Source organism: Natator depressus, chromosome 2 (assembly GCF_965152275.1).
Source record: "Natator depressus isolate rNatDep1 chromosome 2, rNatDep2.hap1, whole genome shotgun sequence".
NCBI lineage: Eukaryota > Metazoa > Chordata > Testudines > Cheloniidae > Natator > Natator depressus.
The window spans coordinates 259,466,794-259,490,020 of record NC_134235.1 but is presented as its reverse complement, the minus strand read 5'-3'; the positions used below and the strand labels follow the sequence as shown (position 1 = coordinate 259,490,020).

General features: G+C 40.1%; 1 protein-coding gene across 4 annotated transcripts in view; it reads left to right on the top strand.

Moving 5' to 3' along the window:
- Positions 1-23,227, top strand: part of SETD2 (SET domain containing 2, histone lysine methyltransferase) — a 138,164-nt gene that overhangs the window by 4,360 nt on the left and 110,577 nt on the right. For all 4 annotated transcript variants that reach the window (XR_012638355.1, XR_012638356.1, XM_074946451.1 and 1 more), the window contains exons 3-6: positions 11,210-11,225; positions 14,828-19,281; positions 21,281-21,412; positions 22,344-22,472. Coding sequence is in view for 2 of the 4 variants with exons in the window: in XM_074946451.1 (XP_074802552.1) it covers positions 11,210-11,225; positions 14,828-19,281; positions 21,281-21,412; positions 22,344-22,472 (4,731 nt within the window). In the remaining 2 variants the exon portion in view is untranslated. The remainder of the gene's footprint in view (positions 1-11,209; positions 11,226-14,827; positions 19,282-21,280; positions 21,413-22,343; positions 22,473-23,227) is intronic.

The following is a 23,227-nucleotide window of genomic DNA, read 5'->3' as shown; positions in this document are numbered from 1 at the left end:
TGACAGAAATAAAAATTAAAAATTGTGAATTGGGCATTTGTATTGCTTCTAAGCATGAATAATACCCTCTCATTTATTATGTCCAACAGCTCTGTAGAGGCTTCAGTATCATGTAAAATATATTGCTTGTCCTGATATAGATTCTGTAATTTTAATTGATGCATTCACTGTGTGATATTGTTTCACACTAAAAATAAATGTTATGGAAACCGGGTGGGTTGAATTGAGCAATAAAATAGAGATTCTTTCACGTCTAGATGGTTGGTTCAGATTCAGCCTAGGACAGTAACGACTGGGCAATGGTGATTCAGTGGTCTAGGTGAAATTGAGGGGTTCTCTTATTCCCAGTGTACAGCTATTCATATCACAAAACTTACCATGTCTGTTAGCACTAACCGGCGTTCTTGCTGGCAATGACATCAGTCAGGCCAAGGCTTGAAAAGGTGTTGAGACTGAACTGCACTTTTTCACTCACCCCATGGCAGAAGTGGTCCCACCAGGTCAAGACTGACCGCTGGAAGGTTGTATTTCTGCTGCTCAGATTAGGGTCCAAGGTTATAAATACCGTAGTATGCGAATACTGTTTATGATCACAAACTTGGATTTTTTTTATAAAGTGCTTGTGAAGGACTCAAAAAAAGGCAGTATTCCCCTATTATTTGCAATATGCCTTTCTTGTATACTGTAGACTGCATATCCGCAGGAAAAAAAGTAAAGTCCTTGTTATATCTCTCTTCTTCTTCTTCTGTTTCCCAGTGCAATATTGTTAACACTTCATTCTTGAATATTCTGTGTGGTTGAGAATAGCAGGAAAAAAGTGCAAGGTACCTTTTCTTGAGGCTGAAGAGTTCTGTTTTGGTGTTGCATTGTTTACTGTTTTGAATCTCTTTTCCTCCTCCAGAAGCCACATAGCAAAGGGAGAGGACTTTTTCTTCCAACTTGGATCCTTTCTTTCTCAATGAGGACTGTATAAAATAAGTCAAATTTGCAATTTCTAGTTTCAGGTGTCTTCTGCAAATTAAAAAAAAAATAAAATTAGTGTGTTTTGCACTCTCAGAGCTCAAAAACCCGCAGGTTGAATTGAGTGATAAAAATGTTGGAAGCCATCAGAACCTGGTTCTATTAGTGGTTCTATCACCATCAGGAATTTTTTGGTAACATTGTTTAGTGTAGATAAAGCTTATAAGTAAATGACACTTGTGAGGTGGCATACAATAGAGGCAAAAGAAAGCTTTCACACCACATTGAGAAATACTTTAGAAATGCCTGAGATGCTGTACATTGAGGGGGGGGAACCTTCCTTTGTATTAAAATGCCCATGACAGCTTGAAATGGCTAAGGTGTTCTTTACTGTGTAGTAGTTAGGATTTATATTTATTCTTTAGTCAGTGTCAGAGTCAAACCCATGGGGCTTGTGTGTATATGTACATTTACAAATCTCACTGCCATCTGACTGGATAAAAGTATTTCTCACTGTTACGTAACTGTGGGAGGCTGTCAGAATTATGAAATATGGTTCTTTATTTTAATTTGGCTTAATTAAAAAAACAGGTTTTTATGCTAAAACCTGTCGTGTTTTATATAGGATTGCAGAAGGCAATAAAGGATAGTATGACTGTGTGAATTGCATCGGTCAGAGTTCCACCCACCTGTTCATAGCAGTAGTCAGTTTAAAACCTGATTTCGACTTTAGGTTTTTAAAATCCTCTTTTTCTAAGAAAAAAAGTACCTAAATAAACTACCAAGAGGTCTCAGAGAAAAGGAAAAGTGTATGATTTAAATAGAAACATGTTTTCTTTTATAGCTAAAGATTAATAAAATGTAAAACAGGAAAACTTTAAGCAAGGTTGCTAGAAACCTAGTCCGTTAACATGCCATCACTAAACCACTGTAGTTTTGTTGTGGTTATCATGAAGTCAGCAGACTATTACCTTTTTGTTGTGCTTGTTCCTCTTTCATAAAGTTTACTACAATGCTCGTACTTAATATGTAGCAATATGGAATTTTCAGATGCCTTTAAATCCAGTGTAGCCGGAATCTCTCGAACAGATTTCAAGCTAAAACCAGGGCAGCTGGTAACAGTTAGAAGGCCATGCATAGTTTTGATATGCAACAGAGGAGATGATTTTAAATTTAACTTGTTATTGTTGATATCATGTGTCACATCTTCTCCTTAAAAATATCCTTCAGGAAAACAGCAGCAGCAGGGTGAAACTGATGCAATCCGTACAATCCTGGCCAGTTTAAAGCTGTAGGTAATGTTGGGTTATGGAGAAGGTGCTTTATGCAGCAAATTCAGTTCTCTGCTACTGACTGAAGTACTGTGCAAGGGAGAAGATATTTCTTATGGTCTCCCGCCAGTATGAATTAAATTTTCAGATAAGATTCTGAGATTATACAAGATACATTACAAAATTAGTTATATGTACAGCATTCCTTTTACCTATTTATATTATATCCAACACCAAATTCATCTTGCATGATTTGTTCCCACCTTTATTGCTCTGTTCTGCTAATATACTTCGATTCCCTAGTAAAATTCAATGAGTTAAATTTAATGGACTGTAATTACTAGATCAGGATCCTTCTTTTTTTGGAGTCACTACCAATTTTGCTTTCCCCAGCTCTCCCTAAATCTTCAGGCACTTCCCCAGTTTGCATGTAGAACAATAGATTCTAAAGTAGGTGCACAGTCTTTGTGAGGAGGGGAGTGGGAGCCCATCCTCCCAGACAGTGAAATGAAGTACCTGGACTGTCTAGTTCACCTCTGCGAAAGAAATTGGTATAAACTATAGACGTGGAAAAACTTCTATTTTCAAATTCTAGTGTTTTTCACTAGATGGTGATGATGTCATTAAGAACAGTTGTTCTGATGATGGTTTATTTTTAAAGGATCAAATTGTTTGGTTAAAAAAAATTGCGGGAAACCAGTTGGCTGTTGAGGGAAGGCATTTTAGAGTAGCAACATGTACATTTTCTAATTCTTTGGTTGTTTCTTCCCCCCCACTAAATGTTCACTGGGCTTTTGAAGGATTACAGTTAATTGTTTTTAATGGATGCACATACATGGTGACTGATTCGTTTAATCTGACTAAATTCCAGAGACCCTGTCAGGGAATTTGGTATAATACAGTAACATACCATTGTGGAACATCTGTGTTTTAAATCAGATTTTGATTTTTCAAAAAGTATATAAGGTAATTAATTGCCAAGGTTGTTGCCGCTGACATTCCAGGAGAGTATAGGTGATTCATGTACGGTCACATTTTTTTTGGTCAGGCAGATGTGTATAATGAATTGTGATATTTCATTAGAAGTTTCAGAGTAGCAACCATGTTAGACTGTATTCGCAAAAAGAAAAGGAGTACTTGTGGCACCTTAGAGACTAACCAATTTAAGTGAGCTGTAGCTCACGAAAGCTTATGCTCAAATAAATTGGTTAGTCTCTAAGGTGCCACTAGTACTCCTTTTCTTTTTTCATTAGAAGTGGGGACAAATTGGATATTATCGTTCATGATGACTGTTGCCAAAACAACTGCCCATCTACTTTTTCTTTAAGACTCTCTTATGCTTTAACTGAATGTGTGCCAAAATCTCCTTCCAGTCAGTCCCCCATATTCTGAAGCATTACTGGGGCAGTGAGATCTGGTGGCTAGAGTATAGCATTGGGAGTCAGGATCCTGGGCTGTATTCCAACATTCACCACTGACCATGTTGTGACATCGGGCAAGTTACTTAAAGGCCCTCTACCTCAGTGTGCCTCCCAGAGGTGTTGAGGCTTAGGGTAAAATTTTATGAGCATAAGTTTTACTTTCACCAGTGACTGTGATTAAGGAACCTTAAGAGAATGTATGTTCTGTAATCACAGGGTGTGATTACAGCTCATGTCGATACATAGAGCCCTGCGCGGGTACAAAATTTGTATCTGCATCCAATCCGCAAACATGGTCCGCGGAGATGCACATCTGCGGATGCAGATATCCACGGATGTAAAGCAGATGTCCGCAGATTTGCAGGGCTCTAGTAATGTACCCTACCTAGTTTGGGTCCCAGAACAATGAATCTGCAGCAGCTCAAGCTCCGTTAGCCCTGTCAGTAATTTGAATAATTGTCCAAGGTTCTAGGTGGTCTTATGCAGCCTACACAGAAGCATGCACTGCTCTAGCACCCGAGATACCCAAGCTATAGATTGAGCTATGTCAGCTTGAACTGTAACCACAACCTGTGATTATGATGTGGATGTACCCTAAGGCCTGGTCTACACTAGAGTTAAGTCGGCATAAGGTGCTTTACATCTACCTAATTATGTCATTGACTACACTAAAGCCTTGCTCCTGCTGATGTAACTGCCCTACTACACTGTCATAACTCCACCTCCACGAGAGGTGTAGGGCTTACGTTGGTGTAGTTAGGATGACGCAATGTCTGTGTAGACACTGTTACTTATATAGGCTGCTAATTCAGGCCTTTACCACACTGGGCTCACAGCTGGAGCTGTGAAATTGACAAGAAAGGCTGGTAGGGTCCCTACTATGAAATTGAGCCCAGCACCAGGCTCATAGCTGTCCCTCCCCCCCAGCTGTCAGCCACGTGATGAGCTCACAGCTGGAACCCTTGCCCCCCAGCCCAGGGGACAGCCCCAGCTGTGACCCTCAGTTATTCCCATATTGAGTGGGTACATGTCGTCTCAGGATGGGGGGCAGAGATAAAGTTTCTTGACACCTTAAATGACTGCGTGGAGCAGCTGGTCCTGGAACCCACCAAAGGAGAGGCAATTCTTGATTTAGTCCTAAGTGGAGCATAGGATCTGGTCCAAGAGATGAATATAGCTGGACCGCTTGGTAATAGTGACAATAATATAATTAAGTTTAAAATCCCTGTGGCAGGAAAAACACCACAGCAGCCCATCACTATAGCATTTAATTTCAGAAAGGGGAACTACACAAAAATGAGGTTAAACAGAAATTAGAGTACAGTGCCAAAAGTGAAATCTCTGCAAGCTGCATGGAAACTTTTTAAAGACCTCATAATAGAGGCTCAACTTAAATGTACACCCCAATTTAAAAAACAGAGAGAACCAAAAAAGAGCCACTGAGGTTAAACAACAAAGTAAAAGAAGCAGAGAGAGGAAAAAATGCATTCTTTAAAAAGTGAAAGTTAAATCCTAGTGAGGAAAATAGAAAGGAGCATAAACACTGGCAAGTGAAGTGTAAAAATACAATTAGTCAGGCCAAAAAAGAATTTGAGGAACAGCTAGCCAAAGACTCAAAAAGTAATAGCAATTTTTTTTTAAAAGTACATCAGAAGCAGGAAGCCTGCTAAACAACCAGTGGTGCCACTGGATGATTGAGGTGCTAAAGGAGCACTCAAGGACGATAAGGCCATTGTGGAGAAACTAAATGACTTCTTTGCGTTGGTCTTCATGGCTGAGGATGTGAGGGAGATTCCCAAACCTGAGCCATTCTTTTTAGGTAACCGATCTGAGGAACTGTCCCAGATTGAGGTATCGTTAGAGGAGGTTTTGGAACAAATTGATAAATTAAACAGCAATAAGTCACCAGGACTAGATGGTATTCACCCAAGAGTTCTGAAGGAATTCAAATGTGAAATTGCAGAACTACTAACTGTAGTCTGTAACCTATCATTTAAATCAGCTTCTGTAGCAGATGACTGGAGGATAGCTAATGTGACGCCAGTTTTTAAAAAGGGCTCCAGAGGTAATCCCGGCAATGACAGGCCTGTAAGCCTGACTTCTGTACCAGGCAAACTGGTTGAAACTATAATAAAGAACAAAATTATCAGACCTATAGATGAACGTAATTTGTTGAGGAAGAGTCAACATGGTTTTAGTAAAGGGAAATCACTCCTCCCCAATCTACTAGAATTCTTTGAGGGGGTCTACAAGCATGTGGACCAAAAGGATCCAGTTATATAGTATACTTAGATTTTCAGAAAGCCTTTGACAAGGTCCCTCACCAAAGGCTATTACGCAAAATAAGCTGACACGGGGTAAGAGGGAAGGTGCTCTCATGGATTGGTAACTGGTTAAAAGATAGGAAACAAAGGGCAGGTATAAATGGTCAGTTTTCAGAATGGAGAGAGGTAAATAGTGGTGTCCCCCTGGAGTCTGTTCTGGGACCAGTCCTATTCAGCATATTCATAAATGATCTGAAAAAAGGTAAAAAGTGAGGTGGCAAAATTTGCAGATGATACAAAATTATTAAAGATAGTTAGCACCCAGGCAGACTGCAAAGAGCTACAAAAGGATCTCTCAAAACTGGGTGACTGGGCAACAAAATGGCAGATGAAATTTTAATGTTGATAAATGCAAAGTAATGCACATTGGAAAGCATACTCTCAACTATACATATAAAATGTTGGGGCCTAAATTAGCTGTTACCACTCAAGAAAGATCTTAGAGTGATTGTGGATAGTTCTCTAAAAACATCCACTAAATGTGCAGCAGCCGTAAAAAAGTGAACAGAATGCTGGGAATAATTAAGAAAGGGATAGATAATAGGACAGAAAATATCATGTTGCCTCTGTATAAATCCAGGGTACACCCACATATTGAATACTGTGTGCAGATGTGGTTTCCCCATCTCAAAAAAGATATATTGAAATTGGAAAAGGTTCATAAAAGGGCAACGACTGGGGTATGGAACGGCTTCTGTATGAGGAGAGATGAATAAGACTGGGACTTTTCAGCTTGGAAAAGAGATGGCTAAGGGGAGATATGATTGAGGTCTATAAAATCACGACTGGTAGAGAAAGTAGATAAGGAAGTGTTGTTTACTGTCCATAACACAAGAAACTAGGGGTCACCAAATGAAATTAATAGGCAGCAGGTTTAAAACAAATAAAAGGAAGTGTTTCTTCAGACAACACACAGTCAACCTGTGGAACTCCTTGCCAGAAGATGTTGTGATGGCCAAGACCATAACAGGGTTCAGAAAAGAACTAGATAAATTCATGGAGGATAGGTCTATCAATGGCTATTAGCCACGATGGGCAGGAATGGTGTCCCGAGCCTCTGTTTGCCAGACAGGATCACTTGATTACCTGTTCTGTTCATTCACTCTGGCGTACCTGGCACTGGCCACTGTTGGAAGGCAGGATACTGGGCTAGATGGACCTTTGGTCTGACCCAATAGGGCAAAGGTGGGCAAACTAGGGCCCGTGGGCCACATGTGGCCCGCGGGACCATCCTGCCCAGCCCCTGAGCTCCTGGCCCGGGAGGCTCGCCCCCGGCCCCTCCGCCGCTGTTTCCCCTCCCACGCCGCCACGCGGGGAGTAGGGCTGCAAGCTATTGCCGCTCTGAGCGGCATGGTAAGGGAGTGGTGGTGGTGGGGTTGGGTAGCAGGTCCAGGGGAGCAGTCAGGGAGCAGGGGGCAGTTGGATGGGGTGGAGGTTCTGGGGTGGTCAGGGAATGGGGGATTGCATAGGGCATGGGAGCCCTGGGGGGCCTGTCAGGGGGCGGGGGTGTGGTCAGGGCAGTCAGGGTACAGGGAGCAGGGGGGTGTTCGATGGGGGGTGGGATCCTGCGGGGGGGGACAGTTTGGGGTGGAGGGTCCCAGGAAGGGGCAGTCAGGGGACAGGAAGTGGGAGGGGGCAAATAAGGGGCGGGGGCCAGGCTGTTTGGGGGGCACAGCCTTCCCTACCCAGCCCTCCATACAGTTTTGCACTGCAATGTGGCCCTTGGGCCAAAAAGTTTGCCCACCCCTGCAACAGGGCCATTTTTATGTAGGGCTCAATTTCACAGCAGGGAGCCTACCAGCCTTTCTTGTCAATTTCACAGCTTCAGCTGTGAGCTCCCCTGCTGCTCTGAGTCTGAGGCAGCCCTGAAATTGACAATAAAGGCTAGTAGGATTCCTGCTGTGAACCCCTTGTGGGCTCAGAGCTGAGGCAGTCACCCTGGGGCAGGTGGGGGGCTCCAGCTTTGAGTCCAGCTGCCACCTGAGCTCTCTGCTGCCTGCTTCTGGAAGAGCTTACTAGCTGGAGCCTGGCTGCTGTCCTGGCTCTCAGCCAGACTCCAGATAGTTTAGCTCCATGAGGAGCAAGCAGCTGAGAGCCCAGGTGGCCGCCCCTCATGCTGCTCCTCTTAAATTGGTGCAAGCGCTCCTGTTGAGGACATGGACCACTGACAGAAGGAGGGTAGAGAGGACAAGAAAAACTTCAGTAATGACTGCAGTGGCTATATGTCGACTTAACTTAAATCAACTTAAATTTGTAGTGTAGACATGCCTTAAGTCACATTCAACAATTTTTGTCACTCCTAAGTACCCAAGTCACTTTGAAAATGGGAAGTGACTTAGGTGATTAATGTTTATAATCACTTGGAGATCCTCAGGTGATAGAAGCTATATGTATATGCTATTATTTTAGATTAATTTTGCTTTGCATGACGTTGCTGACCTTAAAACACTGAATAATTCTTCTTGGCTGCAAGTAGATGATTGCTGTAACAGAAAAAATGCTGAGTGTTAACTGTAAACAGATTATACGTTTTGAAAATCCAGTGCTTGATAGACAGCTGCTTACTCTGGTTTTATTTTTAAGTATGTGACTTATGGGGAAACCCTTCTTCTTTGATTCTGCAACCACTTGTCCTTATTGTATGGCAGCACTGTGTAGCTCCATAAGAGGTGCACTGTTTAACATGTATTTATAGAAGGCTCACATGTTGGTGATCAGCTATATCTAATCTTATGGTGAGTTTTTGACCCCATAAACACTTCTTTTAACATGTGAAGTATATGACTCAAGGATTGTGGTTTTCTGTTATTGTATTTCACTGTCTGGACTTGAAAATGAAACCTACTTTTAAATGCTAACTCAAGAAGGTTGTTGATAAATTGGAGAGGTTTCAGAAAAGAGCCACAAGAATGATTAAAGGATTAGAAAATCTGCCTAATAGTGATAGACTCAAGGAGCTCAATCTCTTTAGTTTAACAAAGAAAAGATTAAGGGGTGATTTGATTACACTCTGTATGTACCTAAATGGGGAACAAATGGGCTGTTCAGTCTATCAGAGAAAGGTATAACAAATTCAGACTCGAAATAAGGCTTAAATCTTTAACAGTGAATAATTAAGCACTGGAACAGTTTACCAAGGGTCACAGTATATTCTCCATCACTGACAATTTTTAAATCAAGATTTGATGTTTTTCTAAAAGATTTGCTCTAGTATTTTTTTGTGGTTGTTCTCTGGCCATATTTATATAGGAGGTCAGACTAGATGACCACAATAGTCCCTTTTGTCCTTGTAATCTATGTTACAATGCTTTTCTTCAAGGGCTCCAGGCTTCCTGCACATAGATAAAATACAGAGAACTCTAAGTCTTTCATGACCCCATTAAATCATGTTTACATCCTTTGTGAAGCCTCTTGGTTGCTTAAACTCACTGGTCATGTTTTCTTCATAAAAACAAAGTCTATTATTTATATTGTAAAAGTAACTTATGATACTTTCTGGGAGCAGGAAAATAGATCTGGAGAAGGAAAGGGTTAGGATTAACTAATAAATACTAAATGTCACCAACTAAACAGTCACAATTTATCCCAACCCCCAGATCCCTCTTGGGCACTTTCCAAGGCAGATGATTCAGAGAAGCAATAGCATATTATCTGTGGTGATCATTTTTTCCTCTGGCTTGTTCCTAACTGTTTTGTGACATTTATTTAGGAGGGGAAGTGTCCAATCAGGTCTTGGCTCCCATATGTAGGCGCTGCTGCATGCTCAGTACAGAAAGTGAAAGCTGACTTTCTGTTCTGAAAATAGTTACCTCCAGGAAGTCTCAGGATTGGAAGACAGTGGTAAAATGTCCTGGCCCTCTCTGCATGAGTTCTTCCACCATTTCTGTCAATGGCTGAGCTGCAACTGTGGTGAATTATTGGTCTGAATCTAATGTAAACAAGGGCCTAGAGTTGTTTTTTTTCCTAGTCAGAGAGAGAAAAATATCCCCAATCTTGTGCAATTAGCTGGGAGATCACGTTTTGTTTATAAGATATATACATATTAAAGGACACGTGTGCGTGTCTGTAAAGGCCAGAATGTTTGGAGAACTTTTAAACAACAAATAATTGAGGAAGGACATGACTGATGAAGATTAATGGCTAGTTTTATATATAAAACTGAACTTTAACAATAATCTCTGGTGATAGAAATATCTGAGCTTTTTATATCTATCCATATAAGTACTTACATGGTCCGATCAATGCAGTGTTTAAGCATCTCCCAAATATTTCAAAACAAATAGCAATAGAAATCTTCTTCATCTTTTCTTCTTGTAGAATAAATCACTTACTTTTGTATGTAGTATATGTGTGAAGAACTTAATGAGGGAAAGCTAAATCAGAAATGAGTGTTGCACTCAGTTCTGAATGCTATAAGGTTAGTTATAATTAGTTTAATACTTGAAATAATTTAGTGCTCGAGAGGCAGGAATGTTTAAAGTACCTATCTCCTTGGCATTGAAGTGCTGTAGAGAATTTAAGTATTGGAGTCCATAACATAAAATGGGGGTGTTTCTCTTGGTTTCCCTGGAAAATAATAGTAAGGTATAAAAAATAAGTTGTTGTAAATACTTAATTTTTGGTAGTGATGGAGTGGGAACTCTCTGGAAAAGGACAGGTGGTGTGATCTTTTCATGGCATTAAGAAGTCATCTGACAAAACTGGAAGGAAAAATGACAAATTTCTCAAGTTTATTTTTCATTATTTCATAACTGGAAGCTTGCAGTATGCCATCATATGGTCTTACTCGTTGAAACAGGCAGTTTATTAATTCTTAAAGCATCAGAAAAAGGGCATCTACTTAATTAGCTCTGTTTTAACCAGGGTTTTACCCTGTCAGTGTCCTTGACTATTGAAGCTATGGGAAATGACTGACCTTTTAAAAAACAAAGATTTGTTGCCTCTTCTTTTTTTAGGGGTAGTTGGCATATGTGATTTGCTGCATGTTAAGAAAGTTAGTGCTCATAGGGACAGACTGTGGCACCCTTACCTCTGCAAGTAGCCTCATTCATTGTAGTGGGACTGTTTGGAGAGTAAAATGCTACTCAATGTGAGTAAAGGTTTCAGAATCTGGCTCATAGGTTTTTTTTTTTTTCTTTCGAATTTAAAGACTATTAATCTATTGTTTTGGCAAGGTATTTACACTTTCTTTCTGTGTTTTCTTTTGCATGCTTTCTCGGCTGGATTGCAATAGAGAAGAAGAAAATGAGGTGAGTGTGTCCTAATTAATTTTTCATATTTTGAGAAATGCTTTAGCAGAACAGTGGGGAGAAGTTAAAGCATTAGTTTGTTCTGCATTAGAGTGCCTGAAAAAAAGGAAGATTGAGACATCAAATACAAGATAACGTGATCAGACAGTATTGGCATCAGAGGTATCAAAAGTAACCAGATTTAAAAAATTATTCTATGGTCCCTCTAGTCTTATGGTAATGTCTTGACGAATGTACTGAAGATCTTTTCTTACTATTGTTATGAACATCCTCACAAATACCAGTGCTAACAGAATAGAAGAAGGATCTGAACCTCTGAATATCTAATTATATTAACTGCTTTCTAACCAGGCTTGTATTCCATAATTACAAGATTATGTAAGGACTTCAGATTCAAGAAACTGCTCTTTCTGGTGTGTTTTAACTGTGTGTGTGTTGTGAAGAAAGGGGAATCTTTTTCAAGCTAAAACCTATTCTATAAATTCCCAGGCCAGGAGAGAGATTTCAAATTTATAATTTTTGATGCATTACAGCCTCAGGTTGTTTTCACTGTTGTGGTTTAGATATCCTCACAAGTGTCCACATTTCCTACTCTTGTAGCAAACAGGCAATCAGATGAATTTAAACATGATCTTATTCATTCATTCTTCATTCACTCTACACCTCCAGCAGTCCATCTGCCTGGCCTGTGTTGCAGTGCTAAATGATCTTTTATCAGTTTTGTCATGTTTGCCCCCAGAATGTTGCTTTGTGTATTTTTCAAATACAAATGTTTTCTGTAATTCAAGATGAACCCCTTTGTTTTAAGTGTTTTCTACGTTAAATTTAACTTTATGGCTCACAGAATTTGTAATGTTCCTTTCTGTAACTTTTTTTTTTTTTTTTTTTCAAATGTCGCTCTCACATTATTTAACCTTTGTGTATTTTCTGAAGGGAAAAAAAAAATCTCTGAAGGAGCTAGCTTGTGAGGTGGCTGACACACCTCAACTCCAGGCTTTTATACTAAATAAAATATTAAAAACTGGAGGAACAAGATGTAGTTTACATGTTGTTTTTCTTATTTTACAGTTCTAGCACCTTATTTTATGTGTAAATAGACCCAAACTACAAGGTTCAGGTCTGAATTCAGATTCCAGACCCCTCACCCTCGAAGTTCAGAAGTTTTTGATCTGAGGTTTTGATTTGGGCCTATCCCTAATTGTATTAAATTGTTTCATTATATAAAATTCATTGAAGATTCAGTCCAAGAAGAATCCAGAATTTTGCTATTTTTTATTGTCCCTAATTTTTCAGGTGGGATCCAGATATCCAATACAAATGTAACAAGAAACAAAATGGAGGCAGTCTGGACATCCTATACTTACAGTGCAACATGAAATACAAACATTGTGGGCAAAACTTTGAAATTATCTTCTTGTTTTATGGGGATATTAAGTAACTTAAAAAGCAAACTATTCAATATGCAGTGTTTAAAAAAATGAGAAAACTCACAAAATGCTGTTTGCCTGAACCTTTGTAGGCTAATTCCATACTCTGGTGTAGGTACATTATTGTAATGTCGTTAGCATTCCACTTCCTGGGAATTCGCACAGAACAAAAGCTGACAGTTTGTGACTTTGGCAGAACTAAGAGAAGAAAATAGTGGTTTGAAATTATTTATGGGGAGAATTCACCTTTTATGCTTATGGGGAGAATTTGGCTCGTAAGCCTATAGTTCATCTTTAAAAAAAATTCTTGCATGTCACCAAGAAGAAAAAAGGAATATTGCATACAAATCCTGAGAAACAAATCTGCTAACATTTTCTATGTCTTTATTAGAGTATCCTTCTCAAAGATGATTATGAGAGAGACATGCTCAAATATTGTATCTTGCAGTTGAAAGGCATGTGGGTCTACATTTTCAGAAGTGACTAGTGGTGATGGGTCTCAATTTTTGGATGCTCAAATTTGAGATACCTTAAAGGAGCTTGATTTTCAGCATATAACATGTGCTCTACCTTTCCTGAAAATCAAGCCCCTTTACAGGTCTCAGGTTGGGCACTCAACATTTAATAGTTGTGTCTGAAGTTCCAGATCATCATCTTTAATTTAGACCTACTGTATTTTGCTGTTTTTAAAAATACTATGGAGGATATTATATTTATGAAAACTGGTTACTGTGTATAGCAAGTAGGTGAAATGCCATGGTGTTTCAATTCCACTGAAGTCCATTTAATTATTTACCATAAGGCCCGTAGCCTTAGCAACTAGTCCTGTTTTGCAAAAGTTAAATGATAACAAAGAACATAAGTGATTCACAATGGAGTGCAAGAAACGGATGCTGTTGCCAAGGGTGGAATAGTGTTCATGGAATAGTTATGGAACTAAGACTTGGTCAACACCGGTTCTGTACTGCTCTAACTATTTCAGTTAAGGGTGTAATTATTTTAATGAAATAGTTATACCAGTATGACACCTAATTTGGATTTATGGGAATAAGCTATATTGGCATAAACCCCTCTTTACATCAGTGTAGAATCCACAGTAGGGGGTTGCATTGTTAGTATACCAGTATAGTTAAAGTGATACAATTTTTGTGTGTAGATAAGCCCGAAGTTTAAAAATGGATGTCCAAAAACCAAATCAAATAAGCCCACTTTGGTTCATGCACTGAACACTGCTGATTTCAGGTTCTGATGGACTGATGGGGAAAGTGAATTCCAAAGGGGAAGAGCTCTTTATTGGCAAAGTTTTATTGCCAGTCTCTGAGTTCTGTTTCTCTTCCATCACAAGAGCATTCCAATTTTATCTGAGGAGAGAGAGGTAGTTGCTCAGATAACCAGCTCCCAGACAATTCAGTAAGTTCCCACCACGCTTGAAATGCGTCTGAAAACCAATGGAATTGGTGGAAAAATACTAGCACCTTATTTGGATTTTTACCCCAAATCACAAGTTAGACAGCTGTATTGTACAGGGTTACATCCAAGTACACTGTTATAGTAGCTTGGCCTGGAGGTGACAACAGTGTGACTGACTGACTGACTGTTAATGGAGCCTCTAGAAGGCAGTTATATTAGAGTAATTCCATTCACTATCACCCAACTCATTAGAAATTACCAATGAATGATGTAAGTTCACTGGAGAAAACTAACTTTAGTGAGTTTGTCAGAAATTTCACTTGCAAACTAACTTGCTCTGAAAAATTACTGCATCACAGTGCAAAGTCTTCTAGGAAGTGAAAACAAATGGACATAATCTTGGCAATCCAGTGTAGTTTGTGATCCGTTCAGTTTTTCTGAAGTCAGAACAGGGAGCTGTGCAACTGTTGAAATAGAGGTTAAAGATTTAATATATTAAACTAAGAGAAATGGGTTAAAATTTTGAATGGGTCCTGTCTAGGTCCTAAAAGACATTTTGTTCAAACTTCAAAATTACTGCATAATTGATTCTGTACAGAAGAGACCCAGTTCTAGAATTTAGTGTGGCCACACTATCTCTGACTTCAGCCAAGCTTATCTGTTGTTGTTTTTATGATCACTAAAAATTCATGAGTTAAAGGGTTATTGTTTGATACTGTATGCAGAGTGCAGTTATTCCTTTAACTGCTTATCTTTTTATTGCAGGGCAAGACTGAACATGTGCAGAAAGCTGGTTTTGTCAAAGGCCCAGTGTTCAAAGGTGTTGCTTCTAGCCGCTTTTTGCCCAAAGGCACCAAGACAAAGGTTAACCTTGAGGAACAAGGAAGACAGAAGGTGTCTTTCAGCTTTAGTTTAACAAAGAAAACCTTGCAGAATAGATTTCTGACTGCTCTTGGAAATGAAAAACAAAATGAAACTCAGAACTCCCCAGCTACACCCCTTCCAATTGACTTCGCCCCCAAAATTAAAATGGACCTGGGGGATACCTCTGGTTCAGCCGAAGAATCTTCACCACCAAAACCTAAGGTGGAATTGGGCAAGATCCATTTTAAGAAGCATCTGCTCAGTGTAACAGCAAAGCCCCTGCCAGCTGCTGTAGCACCACCACCATCGCTAGCAGCTGTAGCACCAGGAGAAGTGGCAGCAGCAGCAGAATGGCCGTTGACCCCATCCCCACCGCTCTCACAAACAGCATCTCCACCAGCACCAGTGCTAACAGCAGTAGCTTTGCCCCAGTCACCAATAGCCGCATCAGGGACAGCGGCACCGCTTCTGCTACCACCTGTAGAATCAGAAGTCCAAACTTCAAAGGAGCTATCAAATGCAGTCGCGAAAGAAACTTTAGAACTGGACATTAAACAGGATTCTGCATCTAATAGTGCCGAAGAACATGTAACTCAAAATATGTCTGAGCAAATGGAAATAACTTCACAGCAGGAAGATTCCCATATTGGGAAGGAGGAAGAAATTTCGAACAGCTCAAAAAGTGTTTCTCTGTGCTCCAAAAAGCAGGGTTCTAAGAGGAAATTTTCTCAATCTGATGCCACATTACTGGGTTCTGAATCTGATGAAGATTCTATAAGGACTTCTTCAAGTCAGAGATCACATGAATTAAAAATATCAACAAGCACAGAAAAGGAAAGAGATCCGAAAAAGAGCTCAACTTCTCTCAAAAGTGAAGATTCGGTGAAATCTTCCTCTCGAGCTAAATCGGACAGAGATGAAAAACATTCTAGCCACCCAAAACCAGAGAGAGACTCTAGGTATATGTCCTCCCGATCTAGGTCAGACAGGGACAGAAGACGAAGCAGGTCTCATTCTCGTTCTCGGTCTGACAGAGGTTCTAGAACCAGCTCATCCTATTCAAGATCAGAACGCTCTCATTATTATGAATCTGACCGAAGATACCATAGAAGCTCCCCTTATAGAGAGAGGACAAGGTATTCACGTTCTTACACAGATAATAGGACAAGAGAGAGTTCTGATTCAGAAGATGAGTATAGGAGGACCCATTCCAAGTCTAGTGACTCAAGGCGTACGTCATCTCATTCCTCCTCATACAGGGATTCTAGAACTTCTTCCTATTCTAAATCAGACCGGGACAGCAAAACAGAGTCGTCTTATGCTGAAACAGAGAGGAGAGGAAAGCCTTCAAAATCAGACAGAGAATCAAAAAGGACTTCAGAAAGTGAAGTATCAAAAAGGTGTTCTCCCCTTAATGAGCTGGGTTATCGAAGGGGGACATCCCATTCTAAATCTGATAGTAATGTGAACTCTTCCTATTATAAGTACACCCCTACAAAGACTTCTGCACCAAAGTCTGATAAGTCTAAAAGTTCTTTCTGTTGTACAGAATCAGTTGAAGAAATCAAACACCAGTCTAATTCTTTAGATTTAGAGACACCTTGTCTAAAAAGCAATGAGTTAAGAATGACTATTATAAAAAAGTTTGAAAGGGAAAAGATGGTTTCTCCATTCAGTCAATTAAATGATTCACCTACTTTTAAAAAGCTAGATGAGTCAAAAGATGGTTCTCCTAATTTGAAGTCTGAACTTATAGGAAATGATTGCCATGACAGTATTAAGGAATCAGAAAATTTAATAAAGGTAAAACGTGATCAATTAAGAACGTATTGTCCCATAGAACTGAATATAAATGGGTCCCCAGAGGGTAGGTCCGATGACTTGGCAACTCTGTGTGTCTCCAAAACAGAGGCTATTGCAATGTCTTCTGATGATAGTCTCGGTAGATCAGAGGTATCACCACTGATACAAAGTAATACATTTTATGTGTTGCCATCTAATGGATTTCAAAGTGTATATAAATCTAAAGAACAAGATTTGGATGAGTCTCATATACGGTCTGAGTTCAACAGTTCATTTAAAGAAAGAGAGGCTCCAGTTCCTTCAGAGCAAGATGAAGTTATATCTTCTCTTGTTACAAATGTAGATCATTCTGAAATGTTAGTTAAAAAATTGGATGATCTGGCAACTCCTTGTAACAGAACCAAAGATTCAGACTTTTGCTACATTTCAGATGATACTAGTCCTTCTTTGTATCATTCAGAAGTTGAAATTGAGTCCACAGATATAAAGGTTACTCAAGAAACTTTAATGGACATTCATGTAGAGCCACAAACGGTTACATGTGATTATGAAAACACGGAGGATCAAAATTCAACAAAGTCTGCATGTGAAGATGAACTATATGATATTAGTCCCTCCCATGAGCTGAGTCTAACGGTAGATAGTTTAAGCAGAGATTCTTCCCAAGAAGAATGCTCCCTGGAAATCAAATTAGACAATGAAATTATTACACCACAACCAGAGGAAAACCTTGCTTCCAAATTGGATAGAGCCATGCAGAATGAAAGTGAAGAATGCTTGCAACATTCTGAAACTGAGATGATAATTGAATTAGATGCCCAGCAAATTGGTCCTGATTTAGAAAAAGGAAAACTATCATTTAAAAATGAGCATTCATATTATTTAGAAATACCAGTAGAACACCTAGAAAAAGAGGAACCATCTAAGGAAAGTTCTACCATCTTCGCTGAAAGAACCAGGTCTGATGATTTTAAAGACCAATCTCTGGAAGTCTCAGTTGGCAAGGATGAAGAAAACGAGTCACTGGTGGTTTCTGCTTTTCCAGAAGCTTTGTTTCCATCTTGTGATGTCATTGTGACTGCAGAAGAAACAGAAACTGTCACTCCAGCTGCCACGTGTGACAGTAGTGGCAATACTTCTGAATTCATTTCTGCTCATAACGATGATTATTCTGATACGGAAGAAAGTGAGAGTGAGCAGGACAGTGAAGAAAGTGATACAGAGGATTCTGATTCTGATGACAGTATTCCAAGGAACCGTCTTCAGTCGGTTGTGGTGATTCCTAAGAATTCCACTCTAAGTATGGAAGAGGGTAGTCCTTGTTCGTCTCGGAGCAGCCAAGGTAATACACGCTACTCTGATCATTGGGAAGACCATAGGCCAGAGTCCAGCAAACCTTACTATGAAGAAAGATCAGAAAATACAGCAAATAAAAATGGTCCACATATTGAGAACAAGTGTTCTCCTCCTAGGGGAATGGACAAGAGTCCAGCAACATCTACTGAGCTCAATAGAAAGGAAGCTGAAGATCTCCAGCCTGATATTTCTCAGCCTCAGAGTGATGGGGTTGATAGTACAAGTCAGACAGACCTAACATCAAATTCTAATGGCAAACCAAATCCAGATGAAAGAATATTGAAAGAATTGATGTCCATAGCTAGACCAATCGGCAGACAGCAAGATGAGCAGCCATTTTGTTTTTCTGAGAGCTTTGAAAGTGCTGCAAATAAATCTAGGCACCAGACACATTCTTCCAAGCCAGACAGCAGACAGGGAAAGAGTGGGTTCAGTAATGTATCTGGCACAGGAGAGTTCTCCAAATTGGATGGTTTTCATTCAACAGAGGACTTGGGTAGCCTGGGGTGGGACTTCTCTCAACCAGAGAAACCCAGTAGCACATATCAGCAGCCCGACAGCAGCTATGGAATGTACTCGGGTTACGTTTGCCAGCAGGGTTCAGGATCATGCAGTGGCTCCCAGAATTACTGGCAAGGCAATGGCTGTTGGGACCCAAGGTCTGGTAGTAGGCCCTCTGGAATTAATTATGAACGAATACAAGGGCAGGTACCAGATTCCCTAACAGAGGATCACGAAGAGTATGAACAGGATGACAATTGGGTCGATGATTGCAAAGCTCACTTTCCTAGCCAGTCGAGTAAATTTCATTCTCTCAGTGATAAAGAAAAGGGTTCTGTGCAGGCACATGAGATAAGCAGTAATTCAGCAAAGGAGCCAACAGTTGTAAATGAGAAAAAAGAGCAGGCAAAAATTTTGGAAAAAAATGATGTGAAAGAGCGAGGACCACCAAAGAAAAGAAGGCAAGAATTAGAGAGTGACTCTGAGAGCGATGGAGACCCAAGAGAGAGAAAGAAAGTAAAAACAGATGGAGAGGGGGAGCAGTCGGAGTCCTTGCCTCAGGGTTCAGCAGTGGTTCGCCCACTGTGTATCATGGAAGAGTTCAGAGACCCGCAACGCTGGAAGGAGTGTGCCAAGCAAGGAAAAATGCCCTGTTACTTTGACCTCATTGAAGAAAATGTGTATTTAACAGAAAGGTAACTAATGGATTTTCACCTTGTTTGCTTCTAATAATTTACATTTCAGTTTATCATTTGATAGGGCGTTTAGAAAGATATCACAATCTTCTCCGAGCAGTAGTAGAGTGATGCGAAAGAGGGAATATCACATTTCCACCACCTAAGAAAGCTTTTCATAGAGAAGAGGAAGGATTAGCCATGAGGGGTGTGGAGAGAGAAGGGTAAGGATCAGCTGAATCCTGGATTCACTGGCAGTCCATAGAAACATCTAAGAGCAAAGTGTAGCCAAATAGAGGGGTGACAGTCATAAGTGCTTGGAGGAATTTAGCTCCTGCTAATGTTAATTAGCTATGCTGATTTAATTTTCACATGCAATGCTAAAAAAAATAAAATTGGTTGTCTTTGCTGTTAAGTAGCCTGATAAGCTGAAGATTGAAAATCATGGGTGCATTTGAGGCTGCTCAAGTCCACGCTAGTTAGCACTTATTATTGTCATACATATCCATATACCCATGGCAGTTTGTAAGAACGGCTTTCATTTTTTGCCTCATTTTTTGTTATACACCGTTCATCTGAACTTCATGTGAGTATACAAGAGCCTGGAGCATACAGCAGCTTCTCTTCAGGGCTTGACATATCCATTTGCTTATGGCCTCAGGCAACAGATTTCTTTCTCAAGACAGGTGAATGGCTATCTTGACTGCAGGAAGAGAGGTTTTGCACCATCAGTGTGGGTTTTAAATGTTACATATGTAACCACTTTTAAATAAAGAACATGTTAGCTATCATTTTAACACACCCAGAATTTCAGTCTGAATTTTTAAAAGGTGACAACTAATTGCAAATTATTTTATTTCCTGTTACATAGAACTAGTTGATGTATTTTACTGTATCTGATCACTGAACCGTAAATTCTGGTTTCCAAGCTCTGGGAATGGCTAATAATATGATGCTTCAGAGCCAGACAACCCTTCCCTCTTAGAAATGTACCCACACAATTGTCTAGTGCTGTAAAGGAATGTGTATAAAAGTACTGTCTTGGCCCTCGTGGCAAAGAACTTAAACTCTGCACAAGATTTGATTATAGTTAATTTATGCTATATGTAAACAATAATTTTGCCCCTTTGAAATCTAGCTGTGGTATGTAACTCAGCAAGTTTACTGTATGAGCTGTGAAATAATACTTAATTTCTTTTAAATTTAATAGCCTTTATTTTCTTCAAGTGATTCCTTGTTCTCATACGATTCGATGAGGTAATAAGTAGCACTTTATCATGCTCTTCATAGGTTTGAATACCTCAGCCACATTCTGTCCACGTCTTATCCTTTTCAGGACCCAAAAAAAAAAAAAAAAATAGGCCCCATTTAGGAAACCATTTATGATTAGCACCCTAGAAGCTGTGTATCTTGCACTGTGATGCAAAAACCACAAATTTGATTCCCAGTCCTGCTCTCTGGTTCTCTAGGCTGCTGAAGGACAGCACGAACTCGGGACAGAAAGCATGTTTTGCCCCTGAAATATGGGTACAGTCTTTCTGAAGACTTCCCCACCTATCTCTTCTACATAAATTGTGGTGACTTAGAATGGTCTCTGCCTATCGTTTGTGCCAGCCTAGCTCAGGCTAATTTCTATCAAGATTTTAAGATTAATTCCTTTGAAAGTTATATTCTTACCCTGCACTGAAAAAACTAAGCTAGAGTTTTACCATTACTCAGTGTGTAGCTGCAATGAAATTAAAATAGGATTGTGTGCATTAAAAAGAGGTGGAGAATAGATACGTTGCGTTAACATCTTGGCAGTCTTTTCTGAATATTGTATCTGGTCACGAATTTACCAGAAAATAATGCTCCTGACTGCTCTTACATCATGTTGATGTAAGCTGAATAGCTGAACAGTAATTTCTAAAGAGTAAATCAATTTTAGTCCAGTAGCAAATGATAAAGATTGAGTTAATTTTAGATGGAGTGATTTTTGTCTATATTGATATGTTATAATGCTGCCTTAACCTCCCCACAGGAAGAAGAACAAATCCCATCGTGATATCAAGCGAATGCAGTGTGAATGTCCGCCTCTTTCCAAAGAAGAGAGAGCTCAAGGGGACGTAGCTTGTGGTGAAGATTGTCTCAATCGCCTGCTCATGATAGAATGGTAAGTACTGTTAGGTGAGATGTCAAAATGGAGCTCTTTCCCTGGCATTGAGTATCAGAAGACACCCAGTTACCTTTGTGTTGCCATTTGCAGTGACATATATTGATACGTTGTCCTTTTTCTTTTGGAGATCAGAATTTAAATCCTAACTTAGGGCTTGTGAATGAGTGTAGTAGTCTCATATTAGTCTCTGAGCCTATCACAAAAGCACTGAAGTGTCTGCTCAGGAGGCTCAATGCACTGCAGCCTAGGCTTGAGGGAGGCAGGAACGGGGGAGGAGTAGCTTTCCATGCAGCTGCCATGTTTTTCAGTTTTTTCTTCTATTGCCTACCTCTCCTCTCTCACTAGGCTCTTATCAGGCTCTTTCCTGTCCCTTTATCTTGAGTCCTCCTGCTTGGAAGGAAGTGGCAGCAGGGCTGAGACAACTGCTGCTCCATGTTTTCAGTTGGCAGGAGGCAAAGAACAAAGAACTGGGCACAAGAAGCTGCACTGACAGCTAACTGGCAGTCAGATTTGTTTCCTGATAGATGGAGACATGATTGTTACCAAGTAAGATGGGAGAAGAGGGATGAATGATATGGACCCTGTAGTATCTAAGACGCTGGATCTCTGATCAGTCCAAGCTCTAGAAGCAGGGAAGGGGGCTGTCTCTCAGGAAGAAGCAATATAAAATATACAGGACAGATGCCAGTATGTTGGTTTAATCACAGTAACACTGCGGTTCTAAAAAAATTTTTGTCTAAATGTAAACTATTCAAAATTGAACATTGGTTGTCAGGTGGTTACATTTCTTTATAGTGAAATATGTTTGTGGGTTTTGCACTTAATTCATTATTTATTGGTTCATGTCTATTTCCCAGCTGTTTCCCAAGCTGCTTCTGTTGTCACTGCCAACCCACTGGGAGTTGATTGTTCTGTTTCCTCTACTTAGTTCTTCCAGGTGCCCAAATGGGGACTACTGTTCCAACAGGCGGTTCCAGAGGAAACAGCATGCAGATGTTGAAGTGATCCTGACTGAGAAGAAAGGCTGGGGACTGAGAGCTGCGAAAGATCTCCCATCGTAAGGCTTTCCTCTTCATATGACCTTTAATTATTTCTCAACAAATGGAAAATAAGTTGCCTGCATTCTCTCATTTTCATTACTTATAGTCAACCAGCTGAATTTCCCCCATCCTAAACAACCTTGGCCCCACCTACTCCCCTCTCCTTCGCCCTTCACCTCTAAGCTCATTGAACATGCCTCTTACAGCTGTTCACACATTCCTCTCCTGCAGTATTGGATCTCCTCCAATCTTCTTTCAGTCCTCTCCATATTACCAAAGCTATTCTCCCCAAAAGTACTGACAGTCTTTTCCTAGCTAGATGCTATAGCCAGTCCTCCATTCTTGTCCTCCTTGGCCTCTGTTTCTACTACTGTTTGTCACATACTCATTGAACTCTTATGGTCTCTCTTTGTGACTCTGTTTCCTACTATCTCTCCTCCCCTCTGATCACTACTTTGGCTACCTTTGTTCGTTCTTCGTCCTCCCCTGCCTTGTCTGCGTCGGGATCCCACAGGAATTGGTTCTTGGTCCTCTCCCCTCTTTTCCTTTTCAGACTATTTCTGGGTAATCCCATCTGCTCACATGCTTTTAACTACCATTTTTACACTGATGATTCATGGGTCTGACTTTCCACGCTTGACTTGTCTCCCTCTAGCTAATCCCACATCACAGCCTGTTTGACATTTAAACTTCAGGTGGCCAAAACTGAACTCCGGATCTGTCCACTGAAATCCTCTCTCTTCCCCTTAATTTTCTGACTGTGACTACACCA